General features: G+C 43.9%; 1 protein-coding gene across 9 annotated transcripts in view; it reads right to left on the bottom strand.

Moving 5' to 3' along the window:
• Positions 1–431: 431 nt before the first annotated feature.
• The window catches only part of PRPSAP1 (phosphoribosyl pyrophosphate synthetase associated protein 1), a 79252-nt gene continuing 59368 nt past the window's right edge, over positions 432–20315 (bottom strand). For 8 of the 9 annotated variants that reach the window (XM_029600431.1, XM_029600437.1, XM_029600433.1 and 5 more), the window contains 6 exons: positions 7133–7188; positions 5738–5883; positions 3809–3847; positions 2637–2707; positions 1924–2070; positions 432–1409 (listed from right to left, as the gene is read on the bottom strand). In XM_029600431.1, the coding sequence (XP_029456291.1) occupies positions 1251–1409; positions 1924–2070; positions 2637–2707; positions 3809–3847; positions 5738–5883; positions 7133–7188 (618 nt within the window). In that variant the 3' untranslated portion in view covers positions 432–1250. The remainder of the gene's footprint in view (positions 1410–1923; positions 2071–2636; positions 2708–3808; positions 3848–5737; positions 5884–7132; positions 7189–20315) is intronic. The other variant, XM_029600430.1, reaches the window with a different exon arrangement.

The following is a 20315-nucleotide window of genomic DNA, read 5'->3' as shown; positions in this document are numbered from 1 at the left end:
AGAAATTTTAATTTTGGAAACAGATCTCTCATACACCACCTGAATAATTACAGAGCATCTATGAACTCTGCATGCTTTGTAATGTTTTATTAAATTTAAAAAACAGTAGGGAGCATGAGCTACATTAACATTCGTTCCACATGCATTCACACAACAGAATAAGCAGCTCACTAATAAATCTTCAAGAAGTACTCTGGTTCTGTGGGGAGCAGTTGAGAAATTGTGTTGAAAGCCAAGCTTTACAGAACCTTCCAACTTTGGGTTGGATTTGAAGTCTGCTCACAGCATTGGTGAAAACTCAGCATTTCATACAGAGACTCTTATTCAAACTTTTCCTTTGTGTATTTTCCAATTATTTGTAACTTCAGTGTCAGTGCTATAGCACCAACTTATGAGCACAGGATGACTACTAAAAATTCCAGGCAGCAGAATAAACCTATATGGTTTTTATTCTATTTTTTTTTCAAAGTGTACAAAGACTGCAGACTGAACAATGTATATATATTTACATTATTCTTCTACACAGTACAGATACATCCAGCAGCTGTCTTGAATGTGCAGTGGTCCAAAGAGTACTAATATGAAGCTTTCCTAAACATGTAAGGGCCTATGCCTGTTTGTACAAGCCTGACAGTAATCGTGTTGAATTACATTTAAACATTTGTTGGGTTACAGATGCACTGGTCTAACAAAAACATCTTTCTAAAATAGTTATTGAGAAAAGTAGGCCCATGGGCACAACGATCTCCAGGTGGCCCAATACACACACAATGGGCATCAGACACTTCATTTCCCCTTCAATACTGACATGAGATGGTGAGAAAAACAAAAACAAAATACTGTGCTTGATGTCCAACACCACCGAGTCATGTGCCCTGAGGCTTCCAGTCTCCTCACCCATACTGCCACAGTGAGGAGACATTTTTCAAGTTAACATATCACCCTGTTCACCAATACCTTGCAACCTCTCAAATGTTGCCATCTTTCACACACTAGAGCAACTTCTGACCAGCTATAAATATTTTCCAGCGTCTGCTCTATGGAGCTCATGCATGGTTTGTGCTACTCTGTATTCCCTGTGCCCAGAAAACTCCAACAATGACCATTTTCCTTTGCATTCTCTCTCTTGTTTCATCCCTCATCAAAAATAGTAGTGTTATCTGTAAAGAACATATGGCACACTGCTGTGTCATGCACATCTGCTCCTTTTCCCAGAGGCCTTCAGGACAGGGGATGTGCCAAAAGAAGACTTAGTCATCCATGGCAATGTTGCGGAAGAGGTAAGCCATTGACTCGCCATTGTGGATCCGCCGAATTGCCTCAGAGAGTATCAAACTCACATCCACAGTCTTTATCTTGGGGCACTGTAGCTTCTGCACTTCATGAGGAACTGTGTTGGTCACCACCACCTATAAAAGGACCACAGATTAGGCGGAGGCAAAAAAAAAAAACAAACCAACTTATGAGAACATAAAATTTACTGAGTTAATACAAGGGCAGAGGTACCAAAACACTGGGGCTTTGAGGAGTCTTGTTTCTTGCCCCCAAACCTCTTCTTTCAATTGTTTTAAGTGCATGTAAAATATATAAATAATGCATATAAATATTTAATACCAGTAATTAGAAGTTACAGTGCTATGCATTGGTAAGCGCAATTACCTTTGAAATTCTAGACTTCTTACTCCATATGATAATTCCCAGAGTCTTATGAATGGTGAGAATTTAAACACGTTCTTCTTTAGACTTACAATAAACTCCATCACCTTTCCAATGTACTCTGCAAAAGTTCATCAAACCCCACTCCTTCACCACCATCTCATTGTTGATTCACTATATGATTTCCAATGATTTAATTTTTTTTTTAAAACGACTTTACCACCCTCAGAAAAATGAAAAATGCTTCATTCCTCTTGGCTGCCATACCTCATCAATGGAAGACTCCTCGATCAAACGGGGCGCCTCTGCCGACAGGATACCATGGGTGGCCATCACAAAGATTTTATAGGCACCACGCTCTTTCAATATGTCTGCGGCGGCTAAAAAACTTTCCACATCATCGATGATGTCATCCTGAGATTTAACCAAACATGCAATATAAGTGGAAATACAAAATGTATCCTTCAGTTTTAGCCAATTTCAAAAGGCAAAAGGAAAGGGAGAGGGCAGGGTCTCAACACGACAGACTGCAGAACATGTGGGGAAGTTTGGACAGTCCGTTTGCTCTCTCATTGGAAATTCTCTCACGCGATGTGCAAGAATCTTGCTGCCTTTCTCCTAGGATTTAATGTAAAGAAAGCCACAGCTCTGAGATGGGCCTTCTGATACTGGTCCTGCTAGTGATTGATTGCTGGCACAACAGCTCACTATTCTCCCTGCATCTAAGTGCACCAGACTGGATAATAAAATGTCCCCCACGCCTACTACCCACCCCATGGCTCCCCCATGAAAAATTGTCAAAAAGCATACATGTTACTATGTGCATGACAGTTTGCTCCAGAGGTGATAAACTGGTATGTATTCTAGGGAGTTGTGATTAAGACACCAGATGTAATGTATTATACAAAATTACTGAGTCAACCCCAAAAAAAAACAAAAACCAGGAATCCCCCCCCCCCCACACACGGTTAGGTTCTTACCACAATAATGGCAATTCTTCCTCCAACATCTCCAACTACACTGATGGGTGGTTTTTCCTTAGCCATCATCACTTTAGAAATAAGAGAAAGTTAGTCTGAATGAAGACTGAGCCCTGCCTTGGTTCACACACATGCTGGTTAATACAAGACTGAGTCAGCAACAGCAACGACGACTCATTTTTTGCTTAACAGTTGGTGGGCAATTTTAAATTTTTATTTTTTTTTTTAATAGGAAAAAGGGATTTTGAGAAAATGCTGAATCCTAACAAAAAGGTAATGCTAGATTCCTATTCTGGAACAAAGACCTTTTACATTTAATTACATGCCTTTCTAAACACGAGCTCAAGGAGAGTTACGTTCAAGTACTGCTGTTATTTCCTGCCTTAGAGGGCTTACAACTTAATAGGGTCATTCACTAAAGCTTTATCACTTGCATTAGGGCCCTAATGCATGCGATATAATGCTAATTAGGGGGAGGGGAGGAGTCGGCGGTGTCTTTGCTGCCGGCAAAAACGTTGTTGTTGGCAGTAGCATGCCGAATAGCACCACCTTTCACGGTGGTGCTATTTGATGCGAAAGCTGGCAGCGAAGACACCGCGGTGGTGCGAAGGCTGCGGGCTTTTGCAGGCCCACCCCCCCGTTTTCGCTGGATTCATCATTCAGCGATGAATGATGAATCCAGGCTTAAGTTTGTACCTGAGGCCATGGAGGGCGGTGTGACTTGCCAAAGGTCACAAGCAGTGTTCGTGAGAAGGGAGGGAATTTGAACCCTGGTTCTCAGCCTGCTGCTCTAACCACTAGGCTATGTCCTCCACTCAGTGGAGGACATGAACTATGGTGTACCTCACGCAGATTTGAACAGATGTGTGCGAGTACGTGGCACTACCCCAAGCATTAGGGAATTTTTTTTTGGTCTGATGGACTGTTATTTTATCTTGCAAGTATCTTAGTTTGGTAGGAAAATCAGCATGCAGGACACGGCTGGACATATGGAACAGTCATCAGCAAGGTGCAGCACATAGCGGCAAGCAACGTGCATCAAAGGACATCTCGCAATGAGCACTCTATGATATGCAATATAACAGAAGGCACAAAGGTAAAAACAGCACAGCAAAAAAAAAAAAAAAAAAAAAAAAAAAAAATTTCAAAAGGCAGGTTTACACTTCTCGTACTTGGTAGCGCTAAACCAGGGAATGGAGACCAGCACTTGCCTAACAGCAAAAGCATAAGAAGCACATAAGCAAAAAACCTTGTTAAAAAAAAACCAAAACAAAACAAATCACGCTAATCTTTCACACAATCCCCAATCACACCAGTAAGAAACTCATCAGGCTGGCTCAGTGGCTAAGGCAGAGAGGCTGGGTTAAGATTCCCAGCTCAGGTCCTCCATTTCCCATGTCAGCTGGGACTGGAGATGTGCAGAGGCAGTATTTACAGGCCCCATTTTGTGCAGGGGGGAGGGGAGGGGTTAGGCAATAGTTCATCGTGCGGTGACGACACACAGTGACTGGATTAGGGCAGATGACCACAGGGCTCCAGAAGCAGTCGTGGTGCTATGCCTCTTGCTAAGGATTGGTCACTGCAATGACTGGACTATTAAGAGCTGGGAGGAGACAGATATAAAACAGAAGTTTAAAAAAAAATAAAATCCTCAAATAGTAACAAATGGTTCCATAACCCATCCCCAGTTCTACCAGAGTTGGAAGCCTAGAAGGGGGAGGAAATTACCAGGTCCAACCGTAGAAACCCCATAACTTCTCAGCCTGCTACCACAGAATTATTATGCAGATGCTCCACTATTGTCCCCTGGTCTCTTCTCAAACTGGTCCTCGTGTACCCCCTTAGCCATTTGGGTTTTCAGGATATACCCACAATGAATATACACGAGATAAGCTTGCCTACAGTGGAAGCGGTGCATGCGGATCTCTCATATGCATATTCAACATGGATATACTGAAAACCCAAACAGCTAGTGGGGGGGTAATTGATGACTGGCCCGAGAAAACCTGTTTTACAAGACAGGCCAAAATGATGCAACAACTTTCTACAGGCAAGATAAAGGTGCTCCCCTCCAGCCACCCACAATGCCAAGTTCTGGCCCGTCACTATCTTTACTCAGTTTTCACCCCCACAGCCACATTTCCCAGCCAGTGTGCTGCAGCAGAAGCATAGCAAAAGTCTTCAATTCTATCCTCCCCCCAGCACTGCAGATAGTCAACGAGCAACACTTAGCTGCTGCTTCCTCCTCCTCCTCTTGTGGCGGCTTCCCTCTCCAGTCAAAACCATTTGGGGCTAGAACGTCTCACAAAATTAAAGGGGCCCTATGTAGTTCTGACTGCAAAGGGGTGGGGTACAGGAGAAAGCGGCAGCAGCAGGTAAGCGGCTGCTCGTGGACACTCAATCTAGGAGGAAATCCTAGAGGAGGTGATGTTAGAAGGGACAGATAACTGTGCCAGAGGGCTGAAGAATAAAGGGAAGGCAAGAAGATTATGCCCGCGGGGGGGGGGGGGGGGGGGGGGGGGGGGGGAAGGAGAGGGAGTGGCAAGAAATGGCGACGGCATGTCGCAGTGAAGTGAACGCAATGTTGGGTGTGCCAGAACACACACACAAAAAAAAAATAATAAGGTTGGGAGCCCACCACTCAAGGATGGAGGAAACCTCTTCCCTCCCCAATCCGCATTACAGGACTTGAGTAGAGAATCACATCAAACTCTTCCACACAACAGGATATGCAGTCAGTCAGACTCTACATTATCATTTTTTTTTTTTCATGCAACTTTATTGATTGAAGCAAGGTGACAGATGTAGCTCCACAAAAGCACTACTGAAGATTTTCAATGATAACAGTTCTAATGCAGCTGCAATCAAAATCATCAGATAAGGGGTTGTTCTACATAAACAGAAGAAAGTTTACTTTGAGTTTCTGAACACAGAGGAAAGGGAAGGGAAAGGAAGAAAAGATGTTTTTAACCTATTACAGACTATAGTCCCTTACATGGAGATGCTCACATTCTGCGGCCCACAAAATTCTCCATACAGTGCTATTACACATGTTAAAAAAAACAAAAAACTAAAGAAAAGACCCAAAGGGCTGATCTTACAGGGAAGTTCCAGACCAGGGTGCACGGTGGTGCTCTTAACCGCAGGTGGGGAATGACGTCCATCGGCCATGTCCACCTCCGCACACTGGGCCTCTCCGTGAATCACCGCCAAGCCTAGCCGAAGTCTCTCTGCATAGGACTGTGCCCTGCATACAGACCAAACCAGCGTGAGGCAGAACGTCAGCGAGGCATACCTGCTTAATGGCATCTGTATCTAGTCGGGGGGGGGGGGAATAGAAAGCCCACCCGATTTCCATTTGCATGAAAATGCTTTCTGATAGCCCTTGCAGAAGATTAAAATTACAAACACTTCAAATATGGCAATTTTAAAAGGCCTCCTGATTTTCCATTTCAAGTGCATTAAATGACAAAATGTCTCATCTAGGAGTGAATCACTCATTAAGAAGAAGACTGTGTAGCCCAACCACCCCATGATTCAGCTCAACCAGTGAGACACTTAGGGGGATCCAGCTGCTTCTTGTCGTCATGCTAACATAAGGCTGGAAAAGGATAGATTTCAGATTAACCTAAAGGCATACTTCTTTACAGCGAAAAGGAGAAAGATGCAGCTTCCCAGTGGAAATGATGGCAGCAAACATGGGACCGGAACTGAAAGACATATAGTACAAACCCCCCCCCCCCCCCTCCAGTTATCCTCTTCTCCTAGAGAGAAATGCCACCAGGGCTTAGATCCCAGGAGCAAGCACAGGGAACTCCTGAAGCAGAGGAGGAAGAAAAAAAAAAAGAGCCTTTGAAAGTCAAAAGCTAGGTAAGAACTTTTCAGGCACCAAATATTTCAATAAAAGTACAGGAGACTTGGGAAGGTATAACAAAGCTATTAAAATCAACTGGACACGCTCAGAAACTGGCAGTGTCATGTTCACAGCTCACTTAAGTGCTTATACACGGAAAAACAAAAAAAGCAAAATCTGACAAGGTAAAGATTCTATGAAATCATTAAAAAAAATAAAAAACCATACCTGGGGCAAACAGTGCAGATAGGGCAAGGATTATTAGTTGCTTACAGCAAGTAAACAGGTTTTTCCTTTATTGTATAATTTTTTTTTTTTTACATGCTTTTAAACGGCTCCCCCCCCCCCACAAATTCACTGAAACCCTGGGTCTGGTCATGTGCAGGAACAGAGTAACAAATTAATTTGCACACACACACACAAATATTCTGACCAGTCCATCCTACTCCATAAAACATCCCAAGTGATATCACAAACCAGACTCTAGTCTACAGAAAGCAACTTGTGAAAAGATATTACCTCACAAATTTAATGTAATTTAATTTTAATTTCCACTATTAATATTCCACTTTTACTGCCCTAGGCTAAAAAAGGCAGATAATGAATTGTACATCACATCAAAATCACTGTATGTTCAACTTACCTTTTAGCAGCATCTGGGGATTTGGCGACAATAATGGCATTCCTGTAATCGGGAATCTAGATCCAAATAAAACACACAGACTGTTAAAACACACAGAGGAAGCGGCATGCTCGGAGTTCTCTGGCAGTAAGGGGACATACACAAGCCGGTCCAGCAGATTTAGTGATTAAAAGTATCATGGACCAACTTGTGCAGGTTCCATTTCGGCCTTCACCATCCTTTTTAAGTGTATCCAGTCAGTGTGGACTTGTACCAGCATGGGTGAGCTATTTGACTTACTGAACTCTGTCTGGCCTGCACACCAAACACCAGACCCACACTGGGAGAAAAATGCTACTTATCCTGTCTGGCCAAGCAGACCAGTTTCAAACCACACACTTCCAAGGTCATTATTTCAGTATAAACACAGTGCCATGGCCTAATTCTGCCCATCGACATTTCATCCAGTCTCAATCCAATTTCTGCAGGAGCAAGGCTGGCAAAAAAAAAAAAAAATAAATTTGTAATTTTTTTTGGGGTGGGGTGAGGGGAAATGCCAAGAATGAGGAGGATTTCACCCTTCTAGACAAGATAGATTGAAGGCTCTGTTTTAAGGTAGAGCATATAGCCATAAGAAATATTTAAAAAATACAGATTCACCACAGGCTGTGTCCTTAAGAACATAAGACAATGCCATACTGGGTCAGACCAAGGGCCCATCAAGCCCAGCATCCTTTCTCCAACAGTGGCCAATCCAGGCCATAAGAACCTGGCAAGTTCCCAAAAACTAAGTCTATTCCATGTTACTGTTGCTAGCAATAGCTGTGGCCATTTTCTAAGTCAGCTTGATTAATAGCAGGTAATGGACTTCTCCTCCAAGAACTTATCCAATCCTTTTTTAAACACAGCTATACTAACTGCACTAACCACATCCCCTGGCAACAAATTCCAGAGTTTAATTGTGCATTGAGTGAAAAAGAACTTTCTTCGATTAGTTTTAAATGTGCCACATGTTGACTTCATGGAGTGCCCCTTAGTCTTTCTACTATCCGAAAGATTAAATAACCGATTCACATCTACCAGTTCTAGACCTTTCATGATTTTAACACCTCTATCATATCCCCCCCTCGGCCGTCTCTTCTCCAAGCTGAAAAGTCCTAGCCTCTTCAGTCTTTCCTCATAGGGGAGCTGTTCCATTCCCTTTATCATTTTGGTCGCCCTTCTTTGTACCTTCTCCATCGCAACTATATCTTTTTTGAGATGCGGCGACCAGAATTGTACACTGTATTCAAGGTGCGGTCTCACCATGGAGTGATATAGAGGCATTATGACATTTTCCACTTTATTAAACATTCTCTTCCTAATAATTCCTAACATTCTGTTTGCTTTTTTGACTGCAGCAGCACACTGAGCCGACGATTTTAATGTGTTATATCCACTATGACACCTAGGGTGGGAACAGCAACATCTGCAGGAAATATCACCTACGGCATTACAAGCATCCCTGCAGTGAAAAAACATGAAACTCATGCTTGCAAAAACATTATAAACCACATTCCTGCTATTGCAGAGCTTAACTCAAAATATAAGGGAAGAACACATTTTTTAAAACATTACCTTGCCCATGGTAAGCGATAACAGGTTTTCACTCACACAAATATTCTTACAATTTAAAAGGGCCAACCTGGTGATTTAGTGGCTGTGCCATGGCAGGAACCTGGGTTTGATTTCCGGCTCAGGTCTTCCACTCCCTGGATCAGCCGGGGCTGGGCAGGGGGTTAGGGAAGTCCCGTCATCACGCAAGAGCACCATCTATTGGCCAGGTTTAGGGCCCCAGGATTGCAGGCTTCTGGAACGTGACCTGGTGCATGGCTCCCCATGGCCAAGATCTGTCACAGCAATAACTGAACTATAGTTAGGTGGCAAGGATATAAAATAGAGGGGGAAAAAAAACCTGAGTAGCTACGAATTAAGGCTCAAGGCACGAGATCCCAGTTCTTATTGAACTAAAGCCAGAGTAAAAAAAATAAATTAAATAGCGTCATCCCTGATCCAAATCAGATGGTGATAACAGTACTTATATTTATGTACATTTCTAGAACAAGGTGGAGGGAAAGGGAAGGAACAAGGTGCATTTTTAGTCGAGAAAAAATACTTAAGAGACATACAAAATGAGTCGGGCAGAAAATGCACTTTATCCGCAATCCTCAGACCCCAATGGAAGGAGGCAAAATTTCTGACTCCCAAAAAAGGGCAAAATGGGGACAGAGGACGTGGCCTGCCCAACACACTGGAAACACTACATAGCTCAAAAAACAAAAAAAAGTGCCTCTGCTTAAAACACAAAAAGAAAGTGAGCCCCAGTGTAGCTATAATGCCTGAAGAATAAGACAAGAGGAATGGGCGAGCTCCCCACAGCACTGGGTAACTTCCATAGGTTCAACGTTATATCCCCACCTCTTAGATCTAGTTACTAATTTTAAATTACAAAAATTATAAATAAAGTATCAAACTCCCCATTAAATCCCTGCTCTGGTATATTTAAAAACTTAGCGGACATCTGCTCTGACCACATATGCCAGATAATTAATCAATCTTTAGAATCAGGGAAGTTTCCAGACTATCTCAAACAAACATCAATATTACCTATATTAAAGAATAAAACATCTTCCTTAATGGACTTCACTAATCTTAGACCAATAGCTTCAACCTCGCTAGCAAAAACTTTGGAGTCAGTTGTCTTACACCAGTTAAAAGACTACCTAGCAGAACATGATATATTAAACCCAAACCAGCATGGGGCATTCTACCGAAACCCTTCTTTTATCATCTTTTGATACATTTTGGAGAGGTTTTGACTCTAACACTGACTTCACTGTGGTACTTTTGGACATTTCGGTGGCGTCTGATACGCTAGATCAGTGGTTCTCAACCTTTTCTTGGCCGGGACACACCTGACAGATGGTTCTCACATGCGTGACACACTGAACATGTGACTGTCAGGGGGCTAAATGTAAACAGACACTCTGCATCCACAGGAATCACCTCAACCCCCAGCAATGAGTGCAGAGCAGATCTAGGGCATTACCCTGTACAACTCGCCATACAAAAAAAGATATTTTGGTTCTGATGACATCCCAGTAAAAGCAAAACAAACTCCTTTTACTACCAGGCAAAATAGCCTTCCTTATGAAAAGACAGTAATTTACCACTAATGCATATCCTATTGAGAAAACACAACAAATAAGATTGATACAAATGCCTACATGCTAGTAAAATACCTCACCTCGGTCACACACCCTTCACCAAGTACAGAAAAACTACAAATTATAAATATGGAGACAGAAACTGGAATGGAAAAACAAAAAAGCAACCCTGCATGCAGTGCAAACCTGGAGAAATGGAAAGAGAAATATAGCACCTAACAGGATTTGCAATAATGCACACAAACTAACCCGCACAATGTATTATGGAACACACTCAAAACAGTAACACCCCTAATCTAAGAAATACAACTATTAAACCAGGCCCTAATCACTAATACATTTCCTGTTGGGAAAACAGAATAAGCCAAGCTGCTAGAGAGCCCCACACAGAAATAATTGTAAAGCTATACTAAAAATGTTACAAAACAGCTGCTGAACAGAATAATCTCCAACAATTAAAAACTCATAAAAATTATTAAAACATGTCCAAACATCAATAAAATATTTCAAAACAGCAGACATCGCATAATACCCTATAATTAAAACAGCTGTCAATCAAGAAAAATAAATTTAAAAAGCCACCTTTACTTACCCTCTCTAGCAACTCTCCTACTCCTTTCCCTTCCAGGCCAATAGCACTCACCAGAAGCAGCAAGGGCTGCTGAAGCTCTGTCCTCACAGCCCTCTTCCTTAGCGTCCATAACCAGTCACTGACACACACACATGCACACCCCCAATTAGACCCCATGACCAGCCTCGGTCTCTCTCTCACCAGTCATCTTCCTGACCAGTTTCTCTCTCAATCACACACAAAAGCTCTCACCCAGGCTTCCATTCACACCCCCACAGACACAAGCTCTCACCCAGGCTTCCATTCACACCCCCACAGACACAAGCTCTCACCCAGGCTTCCATTCACACCTCCCACAGACACAAGCTCTCACCCAGGCTTCCATTCACACCCCCCACAGACACAAGCTCTCACCCAAGCACCCATTCACACCCACAGACACAAGCTCTCACCCAAGCACCCATTCACACCAACTCTCACCCTGGCACCCATTCACACCCACACACTCTCACCCAGGCACTCATTCACACACAGACACACCAGCTCCCACCAAAAACCTATTCTTCCTTCACTGTAGAGATGGGCTCCAGTCCCACCGTGGCTTTACTGCAGCAGGCCTTTTTTCACCACCACGGGAATGGGCTCCCATGGTGGCCTCTGTCGGGGTCAGATTTCCTCTTCGCCACCACGAGGATGGGCTCCCGTGATGGCCTCGGTTGAGGTTGGGTTTCCTCTTTGCCGCCACGGGCTGTGGCGGCCTTGTTTGGTCGGGGTCAGGTTTCCTCTTCGCCGCCACGGGCTGAGGCGGTCTTGCTTGGTCGAGGGCGGGTTTTCCTCCGCCGCCGCCACGGGGATGGGCTCTCGTGGCGGCCTTGCTTCAGAGTTCAACTCTTCTATTCCTCCCACCTCACCGCCAGGCTTTCTGATGCCAGCCTCACCAGCCAATCTAAGGCTTCCTCCCTTCTTACTCCCACTGACAGGTAGAAGGAAGGAGGCTTCTGACTGGCCTAAGCGGGGGCAGGCAGAATGAAGGAGGCTTCCCATTGGGCAGTGGGGATAGGAAGAAAGGAGGCTTCCAATTGGCCTGCAGGGGCTGGAAAAAGGGAGAAGGAAAGTACAATGGGGCAGTGGGACACCAGGATGCACGACATACCTGCCGGTGTTTGGCGAACCACTGGCGTGTCATGACACACCGGTTGAGAAGCGTTGTGCTAGATCATAAAATTCTAATTTCTAACCTTCAAATCTATTGGAATTCAATCTATAGTATTAAACTGGTTTGAAAGTTTTCTTACTAAACGTACTTGTCAAATAAACATTGGTTCATGCTCATCACATCCCTACCCTCAATTTACTGGTGTACCTCAGGGATCGTCATTATCCCCTATACTATTCAATATATATCTACTACCACTTTGTCAAATATTATAATCGCTAAATGTGCAATATAAAATCTACGCAGACGATATACAAATATTCATTCCTTACAAATCTTGGTCAAACTTTTTCTTTAATTCAGCTATATGTCAAAACTATAGATCAATGGCTTGCTCATAGCCGCTTAAAATTGAATAAAAAACCACTGAAATTGTGTTTCTTAGTTACATAGAAAACCCTAGTAATGCACCTCCTGCACATATTACCTTAGGGAAGGAAACCATCGCAATCACTAAACTAGCACGGAACCTAGGAGTTTTGATGGATTCAAACTTATTAACCCAGCACATTTCAAAAATAGTTAAAAATTCTATTTAAATTACACATCTTAAAATGATTACGTCCATTACTCTTCTTTTGTGATTATCAATCAGTGCTTCAAGCATTGATAATTTTCAGGTTTAGACTATTGCAATGGTCTATACTTGGTTCTACCAGAAACCATCATTAAAAAATTGCAGTTAATTCAAAACTCAGCTGCAAGGGTTCTTACCGGTACTGCCATGAAACACCATATCTAGTCTATTTTGCACAAATTGCATTGGTTGTCAGTCAAATCCAGAATCCGGTATAAGATTGCAATGATAATACACTCCTTATTAAATAACACAGATTCCATTTGGCTATGTACAACTTTACGGGTATATAAACCATCAACAGAGCTTAGATCCGCCACAAAAAATCTATTAGAGATACCATCTATAACAGGGGTCGGGAACCAATGGCTCGCGAGCCAGATGTGGCTCTTTTGATGGCTGCATCTGGCTCGCAGACAAATCTTTAATAAAAAAGTAAAAATCTAATAAAAACCCCCACCCTCCTGACGCCCCCCAAGACCTCCAAAATTAATTTACTACAACCCCCCACCCTCCTGACCCCCCCCTCCAAGACCTGCCAAAAGTCCCTGGTGGTCCAGCAGGGGTCCAGGAGCGATCTCCTGGACTTGGGCTGTCGGCTGCTAGTAGTCAAAATGGCGCCGACGGCCCTTTGCCCTCACTATGTCACTGGGGTCGACCAATGGCGGCGGTAGCCCCTGTGACATAGTAAGGGCAAAGGGCTGTCAGCTGCCAGTAATCAAAATGGCACCAACGGCCCTTTGCCCTTACTATGTCACAGGGGCTACTGCCGCCATTGGTTGACCCCAGTGACATAGTGAGGGCAAAGGGCCATCGGCGCCATTTTGACTATTGGCAGCAGACAGCCCAAGTCCAGGAGATCGCTCCCGGACCCCCGCTGGACCACCAGGGACTTTTGGCAGGTCTTGGGGGGCGGGGGTCAGGAGGGTGGGGGATTGTAGTAAATTAATTTTGGAGGTTTTGGGGGGGGGGGGGGGGGGGGGGGGTTTTGTTAGATTTTTACTTTTTTATTAAAGATTTGTCTGCGAGCCCTGGACCCCCGCTGGACCACCAGGGATTTTTGGCAGGTCTTGGGGAGGTCAGGAGGGTGGGGGGTTGTAGTAAATTAATTTGGTAGGTCTTATATGGCTCTCAAGGAATAACATTTTAAAATATGTGGCGTTCATGGCTCTCTCAGCCAAAAAGGTTCCCGACCCCTGGTCTATAAGAATGGCCAGTTTAAATGTCACCAGACAAAGAGCCTTCTCAGTGGCAGGTCCTATTTTGTGGAATTCCTTGCCTAACTCTTTAAGGCAAATAGTAAATAGGAATGACTTCAAGAAAGCATTAAAAACATATCTTTTTATAGAAGCCTTTGGAAATAGTGGACATACTACTCCTGTGGGAATTCTGCACACAAAAACTGAAAATTCTGCAAACTTTATAGTGGTCAAAATAACACAATTTACAAGACAGTCTTTAAGTAATTACATTTTAAATTATTACGGAAAAAAGTTATTAAAGTTGCAGAATTGTAAATATTTTGAGCAGAATTTCCCTAGAAATTCACTGTAAGTGTCCCTTCCACATACACCCTCATACAGGCTCCCTCACTCTCGCGCACACACATCCCCATATACAGGGCCCTCTCTCTTGCATATACACCCACATAAGCTCCCTCTCTCTTTCACACATACATCCTCACACAGGCTACCTATGTCTCTCTCTCACGCAGCCCTTCATACAGGCTCTGTCTCACACATACACAATCCCTTCACAGAGACTAGCACCCTCACATACACACAATCCCTTTTTCATACACATGAGCTCCCAATCTCTCACACACATACATAATCCTTCACGACCTCCTCATATAGGCTCCCTCTCTGAAACCCACTCAAGAGTCCCCCCCTACTCCCCCTCTTACCAACCAAGCTGTCTCTCACCCTCCCCCACACACACATTCTCTCTCAGCGGCATCCCCCTCCCCTCATTTAGGCTCCCTCTCTCTGAAACCCACACAAGCATCCCCCCCTCCCACCCTCTCTTACCTCCCATGCTCTCTCACACCCTCCCCACCCCCTCTCTTACCAACCATGCTCTCTGTCACCTCCCCTCTCACACACACACGTTCTGTCACCGGCACACCCCCCCCCCGCCCATGTTCTCTCTCACACCCTCCCCTCCCTGACACATTCTCTCTCACCGGCATGCCACAGGATGCGCTCCATTCGCGGCAAAATTAAGGCCCGGCACACCGTTCGCGGTGAAAAGGGAAGGCCCCCGTGTGCTGCAAACGGCACACCGGGCCTTCATCTTCGCTGCAAATGGAACGTGTGCCGCGGGACATGCTCCCTTCGCAGCATGCCAGGGTCTCCTCTGCTATTTTCTGCACAGAATTTGGCAATTCTGTGTAGGGGGGAATTCTGCAATCCGCAGTAGCACAGATTCCCCCAGGAGTAACATACACAGTAGATAGCAATCTATAAGATATGGCAACCCCTAATGTTGGTATCATGCTTATAAGCTTTATGATAGGATTTTTTACATCTCTATTTTCAATCTGTTCTAGCTTTTATTAAATTAATAATTAATTATAGTTCTATTATTTTTTATATAGTTTTAACTTATTATTTTATTGATCATGACTTGATTGTATTTTTTTTCCAACTATGTTTTTATTTATTTTACAACTGTTAGTACTTGGAAAGGGTTTTGATATATTATGGTCTCCTTTTATTTTATTTTTCACTTTTAATATTGTAAACCATTTTGGTCATCATTGTATTGGTAAGACTGTATATAAATACTTTAAATAAATAAATAAAATAAATTGCAACTAGATTTGCTACTTTATTGGGTCAATTTTCAGGAAGCTTATTTGCGGGCATCTATGCACACAAAATAAACAATTACACCAATTTGGCCATATATGAAAGGCAATCCTAGGGGGAGGAGAGAGGTGGGCACTATGAATTTACACATGCATCTAACTGACATGCCGACAACGCAAACACACAACTTTATACCACCATTTGTTATTATTTGTGATAGTTGTGGGTGGATCCTTGGGCCGGTGGCAGATGACCATGCCCCCGGGGGAAGATCTCGAGAGGGGCCACCGGTCAGGCTCAGAGTTGGGAGACAGACACATACAAGTTCTTTATTAAACTGTTTTTGATAACCACCAGAGGTGGCAGTGGTGAGCTGGAAGAGCCCGGCTGGGCTGTAGTCCCTCAGGCACTGGAACAGTGATCCCAGGAAGGCTGAGCTGTAGAGAAACTGAGATAGTGAGTAGGCAGAGTATGTAGAGTTCAGGAACAGAATCTTGATGGCAACACTCACACAATAGTCTCTTAGAACAGCCCAGGAGCTGGAATGAAGTAGGCCCTCGAGGAGCAAGTACCTGATTCCAGGGAAAGCTCAGAGAGAGATGGTAATTCACTGGTGTTGTAGGCAGCAGTGACTTCCTGGCAGAAGTTATATTCAGTACCAGGTCTGGGAACGTGGGCCCTCGAGGAATGAGTACCGGTTCCAGACTGCGACCTGAAAAGTAAGAGAGAGCGAGGCCCCCGAGGAGCGGGTACCCCTGGTAAAGTCCGAGGAGGCAGAGTAGCAAGGTATGCGGAGAGCGAATCCCATCCGCAGCGATACCTGGAGGCAGCTAGGTAGGAAACCCTTTGCTAACTCGATTAGTTAGCGAAATGAAAGACCTTTAAATATCCGAAGATGATGAGTCATCTCAGGGGGAACGCCCCTGAGGTTCGCGCCACTGCTGGTACTTGAGTCGGGGCCGCGCAGCGCGCGCGCCCCATGGCCTCAGAAGAACATGGCGGAAGGCTGCGTCTAGCCGGTCCAGGGATGCCGGAGGAGGTCGGCAAGATGACGCCACGGAAGCCAAACTTCCATCAACCAAGGAGGAAATCGCCAAAGAGGTAAGGAGGGCGGAGTGGGGACTTCGGGCAGCGACGGTCGCAACACCATAAGAACATGCCATACTGGGTCAGACCAAGGGTCCATCAAGCCCAGCATCCTGTCTCCAACAGTGGCTAATCCAGGCCATAAGAACCTGGCAATTACCCAAAAACTAAGTCTATTCCATGTTACCATTGCTAATGGCAGTGGCTATTCTCTAAGTGAACTTAATAGCAGGTAATGGACTTCTCCTCCAAGAACTTATCCAATCCTTTTTTAAACACAGCTATACTAACTGCACTAACCACTAGAGATGTGAATCGGAACTGATATCGGATCCGATTCTGGTTCCGATTCACATCTCTACTAACCACATCCTCTGGCAACAAATTCCAGAGTTTAATTGTGCATTGAGTAAAAAAAGAACTCTCTCAGATTAGTTTTAAATGTGCCCCATGCTAACTTCATGGAGTGCCCCCTAGTCCTTCTATTATCCGAAAGAGTAAATAACCGATTCACATCTACCCATTCTAGACCTCTCATGATTTTAAACACCTCTATCATATCCCCCCTCAGTCGTCTCTTCTCCAAGCTGAAAAGTCCTAACCTCTTTAGTCTTTCCTCATAGGGGAGCTGTTCCATTCCCTTTATCATTTTGGTAATCCTTCTCTGTACCTTCTCCATCGCAATTATATCTTTTTTGAGATGCGGCGACCAGACTTGTTCACAGTATTCAAGGTGCGGTCTCACCATGGAGCGATACCATTTTAAGAGGTAAAAGTTGAGCTTGCAGATTTAGCCGCATGAGAACTCGATACTCAAACACAACTTATGTGGGTAACTCAGGTTTGAAAATTGGGTTGCTTTCTGCCTGCTTAAAATTATGTTACTGAAAACTTACAAGTATAATTCAGAAATGAACAATTCATTTAAGCAAAGCTGGTGCCATTTATAGCACCAAATTTTCTTGTTTTAAATTAAATTAGCACAATGCTGCATGGTGATGTCATCAAGTACTGTTAAAGAGGGGCGGGGGAGGGAGGAAGTACCCTGGAAAGGGTGAAATTAGTGCTTACATGAACACAGTCCGACCGGTCCAGAGGAATGGGTTATGCCTCCCCAAGCCAGCAGATGGAGACAAAGAACTGGTTTGCTGACATCACTCCTTATAAAGGTCCTGTGTACTGTACTCAGTCTGCCCGCATTCTAGGTAACAAGCTAAAATAAAACACTTTAAAACAAACCCCTTTAGACTACAACCAGAGGACTTTTGAGAACAAGAACGCATAAATAAAGATGGGATTGGAGGAAAGAAAAAGCCCCAAAGCTCCTTATCTGTGAGGACCAAAGGAGATCTGAATAATTACACAAGAATATTCTGATTTTCAGTAAAGCCATAACAGTAATAAGTTAAGTTGGCAGATAGGGTGGGTCTGGACTGCTCTGACTATATTCAAGATAAACACTAATTTCACTTTCCTCATCAGCCTGCCAGACCAGTCCAGACACATAGGAAGTACCAAAGCTACCTTCCATTGGACAGGACTCTGCCAATTCTGCTCTCAAAACTCCTTTGTACAGGAAGCAGTTTCTATGCAAAGGAGGTGAGCCTCTTTCAACAGAAAGGAGGTTCTAGAATGAGGGGCCAAGGAATAAGGGTGAAAGGGGTTGACTAAGGTAATGTTAGGAAATATTTCTTTACAACAGAGAGTAGATGCATGGAACTGTCTCCCCGTAGAGGTGGTAGAGACAAAAACAGTATCTGAATTCAAGAAAGCATAGGATAATCATAGGGGATCTCTGACAGAGTGATGGGTATTGTAAAGCTGAATTAGTTGGGCGGATGGGCAGACTAGACAGGCTATGTGGCGAAACATAGGTTTTGGATGTTTTTGTTTTGTAATTATTTTTCTGCCCTGTGACACTTTTCCCTCAAAGAGCTCATTTCCTGTGTGCTGGCCTCCAGGTGATGTTTGACCTCTGCACTGTATTTAAAGCAGAGGCTTTGGATGCTGCCTTGCTGAAGATGGCTTGATCAGCACACACATCCCAGCAGCCCTGAGTACATGTAACACAAATACCCTGCAGTACCATTGGCCAGAAAGCTAATGTAACACTGTTTGCCCTGCTTAGCTCTGGAGAAAGAACTCGTCTATCTCCACTGGGAATACCGAGGGAGTAGATCTCTGTGCTGAGGTCCTGTTCAGCTCCTGTGGACAGCCTTTTCCTGACCTCCCCAGGCACTAAAGTAGTAAAAGCATTCAGTTAACTTTTGCTGTAAAATCCTTGTTTTACCTGTTTCTGTTTGCAGTTTAAATCTTATCTGTTCACTGTTCCTACTTTTCCTTAATAAACTTATTAGTTTGTCAGTTCTGCCTCTTGGATTGGCTAACAACCCTGGTATTGTGTATATTTGGTCTGTGGGTGTATTTCTAGAACTGTATGACCCTTGGTTTGAGGGGTCTCAGTGTCCCTAGAAACCACCTCTCGCCTGCCAACTAGATTCCTGCTTGCAGGCAGCGAACCTGCCCAGAGGCAAGCAGGAATCCAGTTGGCAGGCAGGAGGGTTGCCAGTGTAAAACATGTGCACAGGTGCAGGCGGGCCTGGGCAGGACCCTCCTTGTGACCACAGGATTACCCTGAGTGGGTGTCAGGGATAGCGCTATGGCATTATGTGACAGGCTATATATATATATATTTTTTTGCTGTCACGTTTCTATGAACCAAAAGAAGATTTATACCTAATTTGGATATCCAGATGATAATGCTTAGAAAAAGAATGCAATGAAGACCATGTCACTGTCTTGCAAATGTCTAGGGACGACACCAAGTGAAGCTCCATCCAAAATGCAGCTTGCGCCCTTTGGGAAGTGGAAGGCTCCCATCAGCGTAGGCCACAGTTATGTCCTCTTTAATCCAATGAGCTATAGATGCATTTGAAGCACCCTCAGCTCTTCTTGGACCATTAAAAAGGACAAGGAGATGATCACATTTTCTGAAATCATTAGTCACCTTCCAAGTAACTCAAAATCCTTTTCACATCCAAGTGCTGTAACAGACTGTTGTCTCCCTCACATGACTCCCTTGAAAAGGATGGCAGACACCACGTGATTAAGATGATAGGAAGACACTTTGGGAAGAAAGGAAGAAGGAGGTATTGCCTCACCTGGAAAGCTCAGAAAAGGCTCTCTATAATACAGAGCCTGAAGCTACAACCCAAGAAAGAGATCTAGGTGTCATAGTGGATAACACATTGAAATTGTCGGTTCAGTGTGCTGCGGCAGTCAAAAAAGCAAACAGAATGTTGGGAATTATTAGAAAAGGAATGATGAATAAAACGGAAAATGTCATAATGCCTCTGTATCGCTCCATGGTGAGACCACACCTTGAATACTGTGTACAATTCTGGTCGCCGCATCTCAAAAAAGATATAATTGCGATGGAGAAGGTACAGAGAAGGGCTACCAAAATGATAGGGGAATGGAACAACTCCCCTATGAGGAAAGACTAAAGAGGTTAGGACTTTTCAGCTTGGAGAAGAGACGACTGAGGGGGGATATGATAGAGGTGTTTAAAATCATGAGAGGTCTGGAACGGGTGGATGTGAATCGGTTATTTGCTCTTTCGGATAGTAGAAAGACTAGGGGACACTCCATGAAGTTAGCATGGGGCCACATTTAAAACTAATCGGAGAAAGTTTCTTTTTTACTCAACGCACAATTAAACTCTGGAATTTGTTT

Source organism: Rhinatrema bivittatum, chromosome 4 (assembly GCF_901001135.1).
Source record: "Rhinatrema bivittatum chromosome 4, aRhiBiv1.1, whole genome shotgun sequence".
Taxonomy (NCBI): domain Eukaryota; kingdom Metazoa; phylum Chordata; class Amphibia; order Gymnophiona; family Rhinatrematidae; genus Rhinatrema; species Rhinatrema bivittatum.
The sequence above is the reverse complement of the archived record's forward strand: the minus strand, read 5'-3'. Positions and strand labels throughout refer to the sequence as shown.